Here is a 15668-nt window from a genome sequence, read left to right as displayed (position 1 = left end):
AAGTGATGAGTGAGAAGAATGAAGGACAGGAAGATAGTGAATTCATGTATGTCTGGGTGTGTTTGGATAAATGGGTATGTATTATTTTCAATATAATGATGACCATTTTGTAGATTGTCATATGGAGGCATGCTTTGGTGTATATGTAAATAAGTACTTTATAGATCAGTATGTTATAGATTTGTGAATGGATGGGCATGGTGTGGATTAATGAATGCAAGGATGTGGAATCCCGATCACCCAAACCCTAGACATATTGTTTTAGGTCAAAGGCAACATGTATATTTTGCCCACTGGAGAAATAGGCCCAATCCCTTGAAGCACAAGCCCTTAGGTTGTCAGTTTACAGTACTGATGTATAAATCTGCCACGAATGCATGCATGCCTTCCAGTAAGGCAAGGTTTGAATCCATAGGTCTAAGTTGTTCAAACTTGTATGTTCAATCCATTAATGCAAACCCGTTACTATTGAGGCGTGAGGTCTAAGGAAATGGAGAGAGCTGTAAGCTCAGCTTCCACAACTAACAGTGGTTACACTATAAAAAAAAAAAGTTTACAAATGCTTTCAAAATTTCAACATCTGAGCCTACTTATAATGCTTCCACAATGCTCCCCGGTTATACGCAAACACAAGCATAAGTAAAAAAACATGATTCGTGATTGTTTGCTTTCAAAATAAAATGTACAAAAAAAATATACCTTGAAAAAAATGTTAAACTAGCGTGCAACTTTAAATACTATTTTAGATGCATCATTTAATAAAATGATTGATGCATGCAAATATTAACACAAAAGAATAGTAGAGTATCTGTGAAAATCAGTATAGGCAACATTAAACTTAATTTGGGACTCAATTCTTAAAGTCCCAAATGTGCATCCACAGATAATATCCTTGCACTGATTCAGATTTACAAATTTGCAGAAGTAGGCCTGGTAACCGTACATGTAGCAAACTTTTGTGAAAACCATTTTCGCATGAGCAACTATACACACATATATATGGGATACACACATATATGGTCATGTGAAAATCTGCTGAGCATCTGCAAATTCACTTTCCCTACAGCCCGTTTTACTATGCCCATGACAGGAGTACATTTTCCTTCAACCTTTTTTAGTGTGAGAAGAGGCTTGAGAGGAGCTGCTGAATACCCTTAAACGTGTTAGTTTGTTGGTGTGCACAGACGCACTAGGCATCCAATCCTGAAAATACCTCTTCCTGACTACTTCTAGGCCCTGTTGGCAGATCTGAGGAAAGGTGCCAATCAGAGCCTTGCTAGAGGAAGCAGGAGGGGGTAGGTAGCAGGGATGTGGAATTCCTATATCCGGACAACCAGCACATACTGTTTGGGGTCAACAAGTTTTCATGTGTATTTTGTCCTTGGGACAAGTAAGCCCAACCCCCTACAGCACAAACCCTTTGGCTGCCAGTTTACAGTATCACATTATGGATCAGGGAAAGGCATTGCATGCAGTTACAGTAATATTTGTGTTCATGCTGTTCAAACTAGTATATATGGTTCATTAATGCAAAGCCTTTATTATTAGGGTGAGCGCTCCAAGTCAATGTTGTAAGCTCGGACTGCACTACTGACAGTGGTTCCACTATAAAAATGTTTACACACATTTTCAAAGTTTAGCGATATGAGGCTATGTATTATGCTCCCAGAATGCTCTCTGGTTTGATGCAAATATTTGCAGAAGCTTGAAAGCAATATTGATGAGTCTCTGTTTTCAAAATAAAATGTTCACAAAAAAAATGAAGTAGGATAAAAAAAACATTCAGCTAAGCTATTGTAAATTTCAGGTGCCATTACATTGCGGTATCTTTCAGTAAAATGTGTTGATGTATGCTAGTATTTCCCAAAGATATTCATTATTGGAAAATGAGTGTAACCAATTTCAATAAGATTATGGGGAACATAAAAAGAAACAAGCATTAGCAAAGCCAGCAGGTCTGAAATTGGTGTCCAGACTTTTGGTTTTGTCAATGTGTGATTTCTTTTGGCATGTAATTGTAAAACCTTATTAGTGTAAGCCCTCACCATTATCACAAACATTGGCAAAAGCAAAAATTGTTTTTGGTTTCACAAAGCACACATTGCCACAGTAGTTCCTGGCACTGAACAAAACTATTTTGTGTGCCGATATGCTGCTTGTGAAAGAGCAGAATGCTGTCACTCACAGTAAAGCCAGCCAATAGACCAAGAGAGAGAGAGAGAGATAATTTTTATAAACACAAAAGGCGGGGGTAATTCCCCCACGGTGCGGGGGCGGCGGGAGGGGTGAGCACGGCGCCGCGGTGCTCGTGACGAGACTAGCTCTTCATGAGTCACAGTGGAGCTGTGCCCATGACGAGCTGGGCTCGTCACGACTCTGCCCACTCATTAATTTGCCCGCACAGGTGGGGAATCAATCGCGCGTGGGCGGAGCGCAGCCGTTATGACGAGCCCAGCTCGTCATGAGCACAGTTCCACTGTGACTCATGACGAACTGGGCTCGTCATGAGCACCGAAGGAGTTAATGCCTGACCTAATTAGGGGCTCAATTATTAAAGAAAGTCTCAAAAGTGCACGCATGGCATATGTCCTTGCATTAAGTGCAGATATGCAACTTTCGAGAATTCACAAGAATCTACAGGAGGCCAAAAAATAGTACTCCAAGAAAATATCTGCAAACTTCATTTTAGCATGAGCAGATATGCATGTGTAGATTTCCTCATGCTAAAATCTGAGTGTTTACAAGTTCACTTTCCCTCCAACCACTTTTTTCCCAAGCATGGACGGAGATTCACATAAGCCATTGTCAGGACTAAAGTTCCATCCTTTCTCGGTATGGGAAAAGACTAGAGAAGAGTTGGTGAAAACCCCTAAAACATGCAAATTAGTAGGTTTGCACAGATTCAAAAGAACATTGCAACCCTGGAACTATTGCTTACCACTACCTTCAGCCACAGTATGTAGAACTGCGGAAACGTGGCAACATAAGGGAATGACTAGTATTCAAACTCTACTATGGTATGAGCCCTGGCATAATCAGAAAGGCTATATCAGAGTTCTTATATAATGAGATTGCTGCCATAATGTGTCACTGCATTACATGGCACAAAAGAGACAAGTGGATTTTTTTACAGGGCAAGCAGATTTATGAAGCAACCTGCCCCATGGACAAGCAGATATGTTATTAAATTCCACAGCCCTGAGGCATCAAGGTTAATTAGAGGCTGCCAGCAAAAGGGGTTTGGCATCTACTTGCGAAGTTCACCCAAGAGGATGTGGAGCAGACCCGGACCGAGGGCTGTAGACGGTCACACCAAAGGGGCCACCAATGGCCTTCCGGCACCAGCTCAGTTCTGCAAAGCACAGGGAGGGTCACACAGTCACTTGACCCACTTCCGATCATTCTTGGAAGCATTCCTCCAGCCCAATCAGTCACTCTCACCACCCAGGCCTGAGCCGGGCAATACTACCTGGCAACACGGTGGAAATGAGGCACGACGTCCGGTGCAGGACGATTTTGGCCGCACCAGACAGCTCCAGTCACATACATAACGAAGAGTTACAAATTCCGTGCCCTCCTGGAAATGAGGCACAACGTCCGGTACGGGTCGATTTTGGCTGCACCAGACAGCTCCAGTCACATTCACAATGAAGAGTTAGAAATTCCGCGTCGTCCTGGAAATGAGGCATAACGTCCAGTGCACGTCGATATTGGTCGCTGGGTCCCGCAACCGCTAAATACGCTCACCACCAACAACACGCTTATGCGTGCCAGGTGCCTTAGATGCGGGCCAGACTTCAGGGCTTCTCACTAGGCAATCAAGTCTTCAGGCACAATTCTTAGTTACATGCCCACGCTGCGCTACAAGTTGGAATCCAGCAGATGATGTGGGCACTTGAGAGGGCACCGCGTTTCAGGTGCCACAGGTAGACGGTGTGGGTCCCTCTTAGGGGATCTTTGATGCCCCTGATACCTCCAAAAGGAACAGGCGGCAAGCTCAATAAGCCTTGGAGAGCACACGTTAGGGTGCCAAACTGCAGCAGGGAGCCGGCCCCGGACAGCCACTATTCAGGAAGGTCCCGGTGTCCCTTTCAATGACAGTAATCTTCCTTGTGCACAACAGAGTCTTCTTGCAATGAGCACCACATAGTTCTAGGTTCTCCGGTCTCACGTCCCCACAAGTGTATTTCACCCGTGCTGAAGTATGGCACCAGTAGTTATACTGAGGTGTGCCACTGAAGTCCGGGGTGGTTCAAAGGTTTTCCCTTTTAATCACAGATGTCTACCCTAAATTTCAGTCCTGTCTGCCATGAGGCCGTGCAATGCAGATCTTTATCTTTAGTGGGGCCATGATCTGACTCCAGAGGTCAAGTGTCAAAACTGCTTCCTTCAATCTCTCCAACTGGCCCGCAAATGGCAGAGGTCTGTTATCCAGCTGATTGACTAGTGTTTTATAGCGGTCACTGGGGAATGCCCAGATGTGCTCCCCCAACCTCCGGTGTGTACTGGAGCCAAGCACCAAGGCGCACAAAGAGTTTAGATCACATAAATGCCCACTTTCTAGTAGTGGCATTTCTGTGTGAATTACAACAAAGCCACATTTACCATTGGCAAGGGGTTGCCGTTGCGAATCCAATGATAGGAAACATGAGAAGTGATCTCAACCATATACCCCTGATAGCTTATGGGAAGCGCAAACTTCATAGGCAGTGAAAACACACATGGGTATTCCTCAATATCTGGACATGGGACACAAATGGGTACCTGCGCTGCCTTTCAACTACCACTCGCTTCACCCCTTAGCACATACCCTCGGGGTACTCGAGAGAAAGTGAAAGGTTGCCTCAGAATGGCTAGTGACTTAAAACAGGCCAGTCTGAGTAAACATGCAATTGCACGCATCAGCCTGAAGAGGCAGGCTGGACACTTATTTAGGAGCATCTTCAGTGGAAAAGAGCATACCAGCCTGGCACCGCTGCAGCAAAGCACACACCAGCCTGCAATAGCAGGCCGGGAACATATTGAGGAGCACCATCAGTGCAGAGCGCACACCAGCCTGCAATGGCAGGCTGTACACCTATTTAGGGGCACCATTGGTGCGAGTGCGGACACCAGCCTGCAATGGCAGGAAGGACCCATGCGCAACACACCCTCGGCGCCGAGCGCACGCCAGTCTGCATTGGCAGGCGGGACACGCATTCAGAGACACCTTCAGTGCCAGTGCATACACCAGTCTGCACTTGTAGGCTGGATCCAGGTCTTCAAACATAATAGGTGAGAGTGTGCACACATAGGCCGGCCATGGCAGACCAGACCGACATTTTAGAAACCTCAGGTGAGCACCACTTTCTAACGTGTGTAGGGAGGATGTGCACACTTTCACACTGCACTTTTAGAGGGAAAGTATCCTAAGGTCTTAACAAGAGAATCAGTCACACCCAGGAAGTGTCCCATCGGGACATACGATCCCCCTAGGTAGGGAAAACTCACAAGGGGGTTCATCCCTACCTGGGCAGTGCACATGCAGATGTATCTGGCCAGCCACTCACCCACCCTGGTTTGGTGGTAGTGAACGGCCCCCTCAGGGTTGGCTACGGAATGAGACCGGCCAACCTGAGTATGAGACATTTTTGAAAGGCTATTTCGGTGGGTGGCACAATCAGTGCGGCATACCCCTATTAGCCAGTGTCATACCCGCCCTTGGTATGTGGCATACCGTTTAACAGGGCACTCACAGGTACGACACCAAATCCAATCAAGTAAGCACCCTATCCTGACATTTGCAGGAAAGGCACAAGCACTTTCCCTCAGCAGTACAGTGGGAAAGTGTCCAGAGTCCTATGGTCAGGAAAAGAGAGTTGGCGAAAACCAGGACAAAAAAGCAAAACGTTTTAGGGAAATCTTCTTAGGAAGGGCCAAGTCCAACAGTCACCCTGAAAAGAAGCAGTCATTGTGAGGAGTTGTAAGTCTGGCCCGCTTGTTTTTTACACTGCTAACATTGCCATCATAAAAGGTGCTTGAAAAGGTTGAATTATAATCCCTATTACGCAAAAAGGTCCAACAAAACCATCCTATCAGCTACAGACTAGTGGCCATGCTGTGCTCCACTGGAAAAGTATTAGAAGAAATACAAAGGATGGGGAGCGTGGCCAAAATAGCGCAGTAGCTTGTCGCTCACTGTCTTGGCTTCTGGCCCACCCAGGAAATTCTAGCATTTGTCTCATGATCTCCGTGGCCTTGGGATACCTCAAAAGTGCTTGGAGTCCCCCTCCACTGTGAGGAGCCATTGGCAGGGGTGTCTCCCTGCTCCACTGCTGTTCCAGCAACAGTGCGCCCAAGGCCTGGACCTAGCAGAGAAGCCAGGCATGCCATGTGTAGGCCTCCACCCATGCAGTGCTGAGTGGAGGCCTTGCAGGGCACCTCTCCCCATTCTTCTGTGCAGATCAGACAAAAGGCAGAGGAGGCCTTGAAGGAGACCTAAGTGAGCATCCAGGTACATTGCTGCAGCAACCCTGCACGGTCCCCGGCCTGTTGATTGAGACTGCAGAATAACCTGAACCCTAACCCCATGGGCCTGGCAGTGTCTTCCAGGTAAACAGACACTGAATTCCAACCCTGTGAAAGATCCCAAAATTAGTCTTTTAAGGTGACTGAGGGGCACTGGCCATTATGAGGCCAGCCTGATACTAAGCCAGAAAATAGTGCCAAACAAGTAAGGGACACTGATGTCCACAGAGGGGCGCTGCGAGGGAGGCACCGATGCACCAGAATATGATGCAGACCCCTGGGGTGGAGCCTCTTTTTTGGCACTGGTTCCCCTAGAGGTGCACTGGCACCCCACGCCATAAAGTACATGGGAGATAAGTAGAGATCCAAGTGAGAAATATAAGTTGCATTGTGAAGGGCACTGAGAGCCTAGCTGACGGAGCTGTTATTCGGAGACTGCGCCCTTTTGGCAGCAACTGAAGCCCAGCAGGTACCACATAATTGTGATCTCACCAAACTACATAGAGAGACGTTTTTTCCAAGGTCCCTAAGTGAAAGAGGAGTCGAGCGGGAGGGAGGACCCCCAAAGAAGAAAGCAGCAAGGGGCGGCCTCCTCACATAGCTTGACAAATCCAGGCTGCACGTTGGAGACAAGGGTGCCCCCAGGGCGTAGGCAACACAGGCACATTCAGTCACCATGGCATTAACTAAAAAAGACTAGATGGTGAGCCTCTATACATTTATGGTAGAGCTGCATGATGAACTGTGTCAGAGTTTTGAGAAGATCTTTGAAGTCCTGAAAACAGATATCAGGTTCAAAATACAGGACTTGCACACTGCCACAGACTCAGCAGGGAACAGAATTCTGGATGCTGAATAAAACTGGAAACCTTGGATAAGAAACAAACAAATATGTCCTCCTTCACCTCCACTTTGGATCACCAGCTGCAGGCAGCTTTAGGCAGGCCAGAAGACCTCGAGAACTGATTCCATAGGGAAAATTTGAGAATCTGTAGCATGAAGGAAGGAATCGCGGATGCCAATTTGGACACGTTTGTGACAGCCATGATCTCTGGAGTGCTGGACAGGACAATTGCAAGGTAAAAGGAAAGGAAGCAACTGCTCTGAAAAAGGACCAAGAGCTTGGAAATATTTCCTTCCAAGAACAAACATGCTCCATTTACGAAGACTTCACACAGGCCACCATTCCGCGGAGTGAAGAATGTAACCAGAAACTATGGGAGGATAAAGTCAAGTACCCATGAACATAATCCTTTGGCCTCACGATTAAACTGGAAGGCAAAAGCCATCACTTGTCAGAGAAGCTTCAGGGTATCCAGCTTTTAGGCCTCTGTATATCCGATGATGCCCGGAATCCACACGGCTAGGAGGTGAGGCCGGCTTGTCATCTAAGAAACCAGACACAACTGGTTGGAACCACCAAGGTGGCCGCACAGCCACCTGGTGACACTCAAGGAATCAAGAAGAGCTCTAAGCCGAAGCCCTTTCCAGTCCACACTTCTTGGTGGCAGAATTAAGTCTCTTTTGTTGCACTTGACATCTCTTTGTGCGCCATCATTTCTCATATACATGGCTCTTTAAACTTACTTCAAAAATGTTGTCACACACAAATATTTCTCATGATGCCACGGCGAAAGCATGTGCTGACAAACACTGACATGCAAGACGTAGCACATACATATTTGGTGCCCCTGGGTGGGCTGAGAGTGGGGGGATCCAACTAGCCTTCCATGGATTCAACGGCTGGTCCAAGGGAATATCCACCCCATTCGAGGGCTTGTTAGCATGGAGGGGAAGGGGTTCATTGTCACCCAACTTACGGCAGTAGGGGTATTAGTTATCCCCATTCGGTAACTACATGGGAGGATTGAACATGCCTTCCTAGTTGTTTCTATTGAGTTACTTATTAGTTTGTTTTCTTAGACATGGAGAGTGGGGACCTAACATTGTTGCCTGCTGTGACTATAAACAACCTGCATTAAACCAACATTTTCTTTAGTTCAGTTCAAATGACGATTAGTGCTACCATAATGTTGAAGGCCTAAATGCCCCAAGCAAGAGAGGAGTGATTTGGAAACGTCTCAAAGAATGGAAGCCAGATAGTATATGGCTACAGGAGACTTACTCGCCTATTGAAAATGGACCAAAGGAAATTTAAACACAGGCTGTACGCTACTGCCTTTTAAGCTTCCGCACTCACTAAACCATTACATGCCAATAGATCCGAATCCGGCGGGAGACTCCTGATTTTTTTTTTGCTGTGTCCTGTCTGACATTGCCTCTCTTTTAATAGAAGTCAATGGGAAAAATACATTCTCCCGATTATTCTTTTTACATTTCCCACTTTTCTCTTCTAACATGTTGGCGTGTATGCTAAACTGCTGGGATACCCATACCAAATAATAATTTTCCTTCGTAGCCTTAGAAGCTAAGGTGGACAAGTAGAGCTGATACTTAATCCTGATTGGGATTTTGTAGGGCCTCCAGATCCTTCTGGCTACAGTCTTAAGCTCCTACCTAACACCTTCCAGGACACTTTTGACGAGGGTGGCAAACAGAGGGATTATTCTCACCGGGGACCTCGATGAGGTGTAGGACCACCAGAAGAACAGGGAGGCTGGCGTTTGGGACATACCTGGGCTTTCTCCAAAAGATTAAAAAACACTCTGTCCGAGTTGGGGCTCTATGATGCGTGGTGAGAAATACACCATGCACAGATTACACATATTACGCGTACATTCATTGGACACACTCTTGATTCAACTACGTATCAGTTAGCACAGTGGTCCTAACTGGGGGTTACACTTCAGATATTGGGGCTATCACAGTTTCAGACCATGCACCAGTGACTATAGACTTGGAATTAGGGGGCCGAGATCTTACTGGGGATGACGTCTTCACCTTTCTCTGACAGATTGAGTAAAATGGGACACGTTGGCCAGCATACTGACAAATATTTTAGTTTGAATGAAGGTGGGAAGTCCCTTTGGGGGAGTCTGGGAACCCTTTCAGGCAATAATTAGAGGCCACCTTATATGGGTTGCAGCTAATCAGCTGTGCCTCATAAATTAGAGGTTCTGGAACTCTAACAGACGGTCCGGCCCGGGTATTGTAACAGGAGATGACCAAGGACCCCACACTGCAAAATGCATCTAAAGTGATTGCAACCAGAGGGCAGTTACGTATGTAGGGCACAAATGAGGCAGAAATCGCTCTGTTACACTTGAAGAGAGCCTACATCACATGAGATATGGTGGACATGCAACTTGCCAGGAAGCCGCAAGGAAAACAAGAAAGGGAGTATATAAAGGGGGTACACACGGTCTCAGGCCGAAAACTGGGTGAAGATCTGTAAAGACACCTAAAACTAGAAAAATGACGGAATTTGTAATCATGGGGACACCAATACAGAAAATTAGTAAAGGGGAGGTAAACAGGGGTTACAGAGATAATCCTAAGGGATCAGTACTGTCAGAGAAACGGCAGCTATTTACTGTCTCATGTAATGTACAAATGCTATTTAGCCATTTGATTCCTGCATTTGAAACAGGTGAACACCATCAATGCATACAGCATATCAAACAACGCCAACAAATCAGGAATACAACAATCACTCCATACAAAAATAATCACTCCAAATTTCTTGAGCATGATTTGTCTCACCTGATGTGTGGAGAGCTCAAAATAAATGGCATTCACCACCTGCTGGGTTGGAAATTGCATGAACACCACCATTAGGAGGATTTTCCAAATTACTAAAGGCTTTCTGGGACAGAAGAGACATGTGATGGCTGCTGTGAAAGCAGAGAAAATATATTGTTGGTGAGGAGGCATATTTTCTCGGAGGAGCCATTGACTAAAGAACATACTGTATTTCAGAAGTAAATCTAATGCATATTCCATTCACATGGAAATTTAACGTGAAACTGATCCTCAAAAGACGTTTAAATATTGAAAATAAGTAAAAAGCTCCTAAACCTGCAGTGATGTACATTTGAGAAGGCCAAGTGGTGTGCTGTTTCTTGGTTGGATGGACAGAATAGGTGGACTGTAAGTGAAAGTATTGGGATTGTGGATTTTGAGTGGGCTAATGGCATATGTGGCTGTGGGCGGGCTACGTAGATGAATGTATAGCAGATGTACAGATGGATAGACCAGATTTAGGTGGGAGTGAGTGAACACTGGCATGCTGATGAAAGAGTGCGATGAATGCAATATGTGAGCTGCAGGTGGGTGAATAAGACAGTCGGGATGGGGTGGGAAAATGGGATAGGTGAGTTAGTGCTGCGTGCATGGAAAAGGTAGGCTGGAGGTGGGTTAGTAGCATGGGGTGATGTGAATAAATGCTTCGTGTGTGCAGTGTGTGGATAACGAGAAGCTCAGTTGCGCACAAATAGGTTTTCTGTGAGTGGATGAATTAATAAATGTGTTGTAGATGGCCATAATAGCTGGGTTGTAGGTGAAAAGATTAGGTGAGATGTAGATGGATATGATCTGTAGGTGGAATAACTTGGTGGGTTGTAAGTGGATTGGTGGAGGGTAAGTTTTAGCTTTATTGGGTTGCTGGTGGGACAAAAGGTATACATGGATAAGTGTGTTTTAGGTGAGTGCATTCAGTAGGTTGGTTTCATGTGAATGGATGGAATACACAGGTTTCAGGTGGGTATGACAGCCATGTTATGAAGTAGGCGAGTTGTAAGTCGGTGCCTATAACGGAACAGTGGGTTGCAGGTGGGTGGGATGCGTCCCGTGTTTCAGTACTGGCAGCACACAATTCCAATTGCTTGGCAGGGGTTCCACGCCGCGGCTGCCAGCCTGCTGGGGGTACATCCCTGTTGTAGTGGAGCAGAGCCTCCGGGGTCACTCACCGCTGGTCTCCTTGAAGCATGGTGACAGGATATCCCTCAGCGCGTCGCTCCATCCCGCCTGGCGCTCCTCGTCCTCCAGTTCAACGCTGCGGGCATCCATGCCCAGGCCCCGCTCCTCCTGCTGCCGGCTCACCTGCTCGGGCGCCGGCAATCTGGTCCCGACACCCCCTTCCTGAACCCCAGCCGGGACCGCCCCGGATTCCTGCTCCGCAGACGAGCCGGCGGCCGAAGAGTCCTGTGAGGTGCTGTAGAAGGGGTTGGCGCCGCCGCTGCTGTCCTCCTCGCCCGAGTCCCCGAACAGGTCGTCGGAGATCTGCAGGCTCTCGTAGCGGGAGCGGGCGGCCTCGAGCAGTGACAGCGCCTTCCGCCGCCGCGCCCCGCCGCCGGGGGAGTCCGCCATACCCGGGGCTCTGTGCTTGCGTGTGCCGCCGCCGCGCACAGGGTGTGAGAGGCGGAGGCAGCGAGCGAGGGAGGGAGGGAGGCAGCGCCAGACACCAGCGGCAGGGAGAGGGAGGGAGGGACCGCGCCCCTGCGGCCTCCAGGGGCCGCGCCCGCCCGCCCGCGCAGAAGGGACAGCACCGCCCACAGGCTGTCACACACCCGGGCATGCCCTGAGAGCCGGGCAGGGATGTCCCAGTGAGCCACCCGCCACTCTTGTTCCCTTAGGGAAGACTGCTCATTTACAAAGGAGTCATTTATTTTTAAGGTCACATTTGGATATTTCTGCGCGTGCCTATCTTTCCCAGGTGTAGTTAACTCCTCCTTCAACCTCGCAGTATAAAGAAAAGGCATATGCGAATATAAATAAGTATTGACTATTTCTTTTCTCTCCAGTGTTACTAAGGGCGGGGCTTCTCACTAAATACACACCTTTCTCTTTTCTTCTGTTTGTGTTTCTTTGGGTGAGTAGAGTGTGTTTTCTTTACCGAATTTGTCATCATGGAACCTCAATCTATTCCTTTTCGTTTGTAATTAGTCGCAGACTCCTTGCTTTTTCATTTGTGTTTTGGTACGTGCAGATTTATGTTTCCTATTGTAAAAGCATACCACCCAAAAGCTGTGCTTAATTTGAGCTGGTCGGCCAGTGCTCATTTTTAGGGACCTGCACTTTTTTTACTTTGACCCAGAGCAAGAGAGGGCAACAACACAAGGGTAAAGGAGGAAAAGACAGACGGCAAATAACGTGATAAAGGGAAAAAGAAGGAACTTGCAAGAGGGAGATAAAGAGGATGGTGGATTAAAAATGAATATGTTGGAATCCAGACTATTTAGCTTCGGAATTTGGCACCCCGGCATTCAAATGCTCCGGGTGCCGAGCAGAACTTAGGACCCGAGCGCTTATCTATTTACAAATTTAGCACTGCAAAAGTAGCAGAACACAAAATAAAGTCTGATTGCTTGAACTAATCACAGGTGAACGAACATCATGTCTGCTAATGCAAAGCTGTCGGGCTACTGTTGCGTAAGGTAATGTATTCGTTGATGTCAAGAGTATCGTCCCGAACAGGCTCGTGCCCTGAAAGAAGGCCTTGTGCGGTAAAGATGAAGGCTGACTCCACGGAACCCTTGAGGTGTGTGGCAAACCTAAGATTGTGTGTTTACAAAACGCAAGCACCTCCCACACGTTTCAAAGTCTTGAGTCTGGTGCCACTCATGGGTAATCTCTGCAGTTTTTTGCAGAAACAGTGTAGACCGTGTCAGACACCCGGCACAAGAGTGTACACCGAGGTCACTCTGCACTGAACGTGCCTGTTATGTTGCGCATGTGACGCAACAGGCGTCCAACGTAGAGGTCATGTGACCTTAGTGTAATAAAGTGGTCGTGCACGCACGTACGCCAGTAGGGTTACGACGGCGAGACCAGTGCACAAGAAGAACCGGCTCTCGAGTGATTATTTCCCGCGCCCCTTTGCCCCATCAATCCTCGTGTGTCCGCGCCGGCATTATCGTGCTGGCACGCGACACAACAACTGGCGACGAGGGTGGGCGTGCCCTCGCCTTTATCGGAGCATCGGAGTGGCGGCCGCAAGCTCTGCCATCGGCTCGCGGCGCTCGTGCCCCAGTGGGCGGCGTGCTGTGCCCCTGGAGGCGGCTGGTCAATCGGAGCGCCTGGAACTCGGTACAACAGCAGAGGCGGCCCAGGACCACCATCGAGGGCCCTACGAGGTGAGGAGGCGTGACGGTGCCCCCGTCTATTGCTGGCTGCACGTGTGGTCTTGGCCTGCCGGCCACGTGGTCCACGCCCTGTGTGGGTGTGCGACTTCGTGCTGGAGCCTCCAATAGCTGCGGGACTCTCACAGGCCTTTACCGCCTGCTCCCACACCCGCCCAGGCTGAATTAAGGACTGAAGGGCACCCTGTCTGCTCAGACGATCCCTGGCATCGCGCGAAAAGGGGGAGAAGAGGGAGGCCCACACCACAGGCCTGCTGGAGAGGAGCCATTGGTAGGAGGGGTGAAGCTCCCCACGGAGAAAACAAGCCCCTGCACCTCAGAGAAGGGAAGGATTTCTGCAGCTGGCTAACCTGGGTGCTGTGGGTCCTGGCAATTGGAGAGGCCAACACGCACTGGTGGAAGCACACACACCCAAGTGCAGTTGCATCCAGGAGGGACAGCGAACCCGCGTGGGAGCCCTAGATGACAGCACAAGCACCGGTCAAGGCGCTGACCATGTCCACAATACCCCCCATAGAGCCCTTCATAGTGGAGGGGTCATCCTTATCACTGGCACCCAAGTGGAAGGACTGGGTGGATCGCCCACTCATATTCTTCGAGGCCACTAAGGTCCACAAGGACCAGAAAAGAGCGATGCTGCTGCATCTGGGGGGCAAGGGGATCCATAACATCGCCAAGACACTGGTAGAGGCCACGCCCAAGAGTCACCACACATTGATAAATGCCCTTAATGGACACTTTGAACCAATGTCCAATCAAGATTACGAAAGGTTCATATTGAAGCAAGTGCCTCAACTCCCCGAAGAATCGCTAGACACATACCACGCCAGACTCAAAAATCTGGCATCCACGTGCGGATTCCCCAATGAAACGGAGGAGATTAGCGGACAAGTAATCCAAGGCTGCGCGTCCGCCAAGCTCCGTGAACAGATACTGGAAGAGTCCGGAAAGTCCCTCGCTGACATATTGACCCTGGGGCGGACCAAGGAATTGTCAAAAGCACGGGCCGCTCACACGGAAGCGGCCCTCCAAGTGCCCGTAAAGGCCGAACCAGTGAACGCCGTAACAACAAAACCCACGATGAGGTGGGTCAAGAAGGGACCCGGAACATCAACCTCAGGACAAACCAAGTCCTGCGGATATTGCGGAGGATCACCCCATCAGGCCGCTGAGTGAGCCGCCGAAGGCAAGAGATGCTCTGGTTGCGGATGGTTCAACCACTTTGAGAAAGTCTGCAGGTCCAAGAGATACCGCAAGCCCCGCCAAGTGGTTAATGCCCTGCCCGAAGGAGAGAAAGGACCAAGCGACATGGATGACGATGAGGAGGAAGAGCGGGTAGTACTTTAAGTACACATGATCGGCACCACAACCCGGAAAGCGCGACGTCTGCCCCAGTGCAGCATTCGAGTGGGATCCCAAGACGTCATGGCTGTAGTTGACACCGGCGCTACCATCAACATCATGGCATCTGCCCTCCACCGTACCATGAACCCAATGCCAGTTCTCTATCCCTCGGGAATCACGGTGTTTGCATATGGTAAAGATACACCCCTGAAGATACGAGGCCGATTCCGAATGTCCATATCATCTGGTGCCCAATCCATCACCACCAATGTCTATGTCACCAAAGACGGCCAAGGCATGCTGTTGGGGTGCCGAGCCGCCGAAGACCTAGGTGTGGTGACGTTTGCCTTCGCGAAAGCCCAAACAGCCTGGTGCGGTGAGGATCTGCGTGGACATGAGGCTGCCCAATGTCGCCATTAAGAGGGAGCGCCACATTACCCCCACAATAGACAACCCCATTGGGGAGATGGCCAGAGCCTGTTGGTTTTCCAAGCTAAATCTGAGGTCCGAATACCATCAGTTGGTGCTAGTTGAGGCGTCCCGCAATATCACAACATTCTCAATGCACGTGGGGCTCCGGAGATACACCCGATTAAGCTTCGGGGTATCCAGTGTGGCTGAAGTCTTTCAGAATATCATACAGGAACTCATCACGGACATCCCTGGCGTTATCAACGTTAGTGACGACATTATGATTCATGCAAAGACCATCCCGGAACACAACAATCACCTCACTCAAGTGCTTCGCCGACTGCGAGACGCAGGCCTCACCCTTCA

The 15668-nt window shown here is 48.7% G+C and overlaps 1 protein-coding gene across 1 annotated transcript in view; it reads right to left on the bottom strand.

Annotated features, from left to right (window-relative positions):
• Window positions 1-11938, bottom strand: part of PGBD5 (piggyBac transposable element derived 5) — a 663155-nt gene extending 651217 nt beyond the window's left edge. Inside the window, exon 1 of the mRNA XM_085612017.1 lies at window positions 11376-11938. Coding sequence (XP_085468143.1) covers window positions 11376-11775 — 400 coding nt within the window. The 5' untranslated portion in view covers window positions 11776-11938. The remainder of the gene's footprint in view (window positions 1-11375) is intronic.
• Between the last annotated feature and the right edge of the window lie 3730 nt (window positions 11939-15668).

Source organism: Triturus cristatus, chromosome 6 (genome assembly GCF_964204655.1).
Source record: "Triturus cristatus chromosome 6, aTriCri1.1, whole genome shotgun sequence".
Lineage (NCBI taxonomy): Eukaryota > Metazoa > Chordata > Amphibia > Caudata > Salamandridae > Triturus > Triturus cristatus.
The sequence above is the reverse complement of the archived record's forward strand: the minus strand, read 5'-3'. Positions and strand labels throughout refer to the sequence as shown.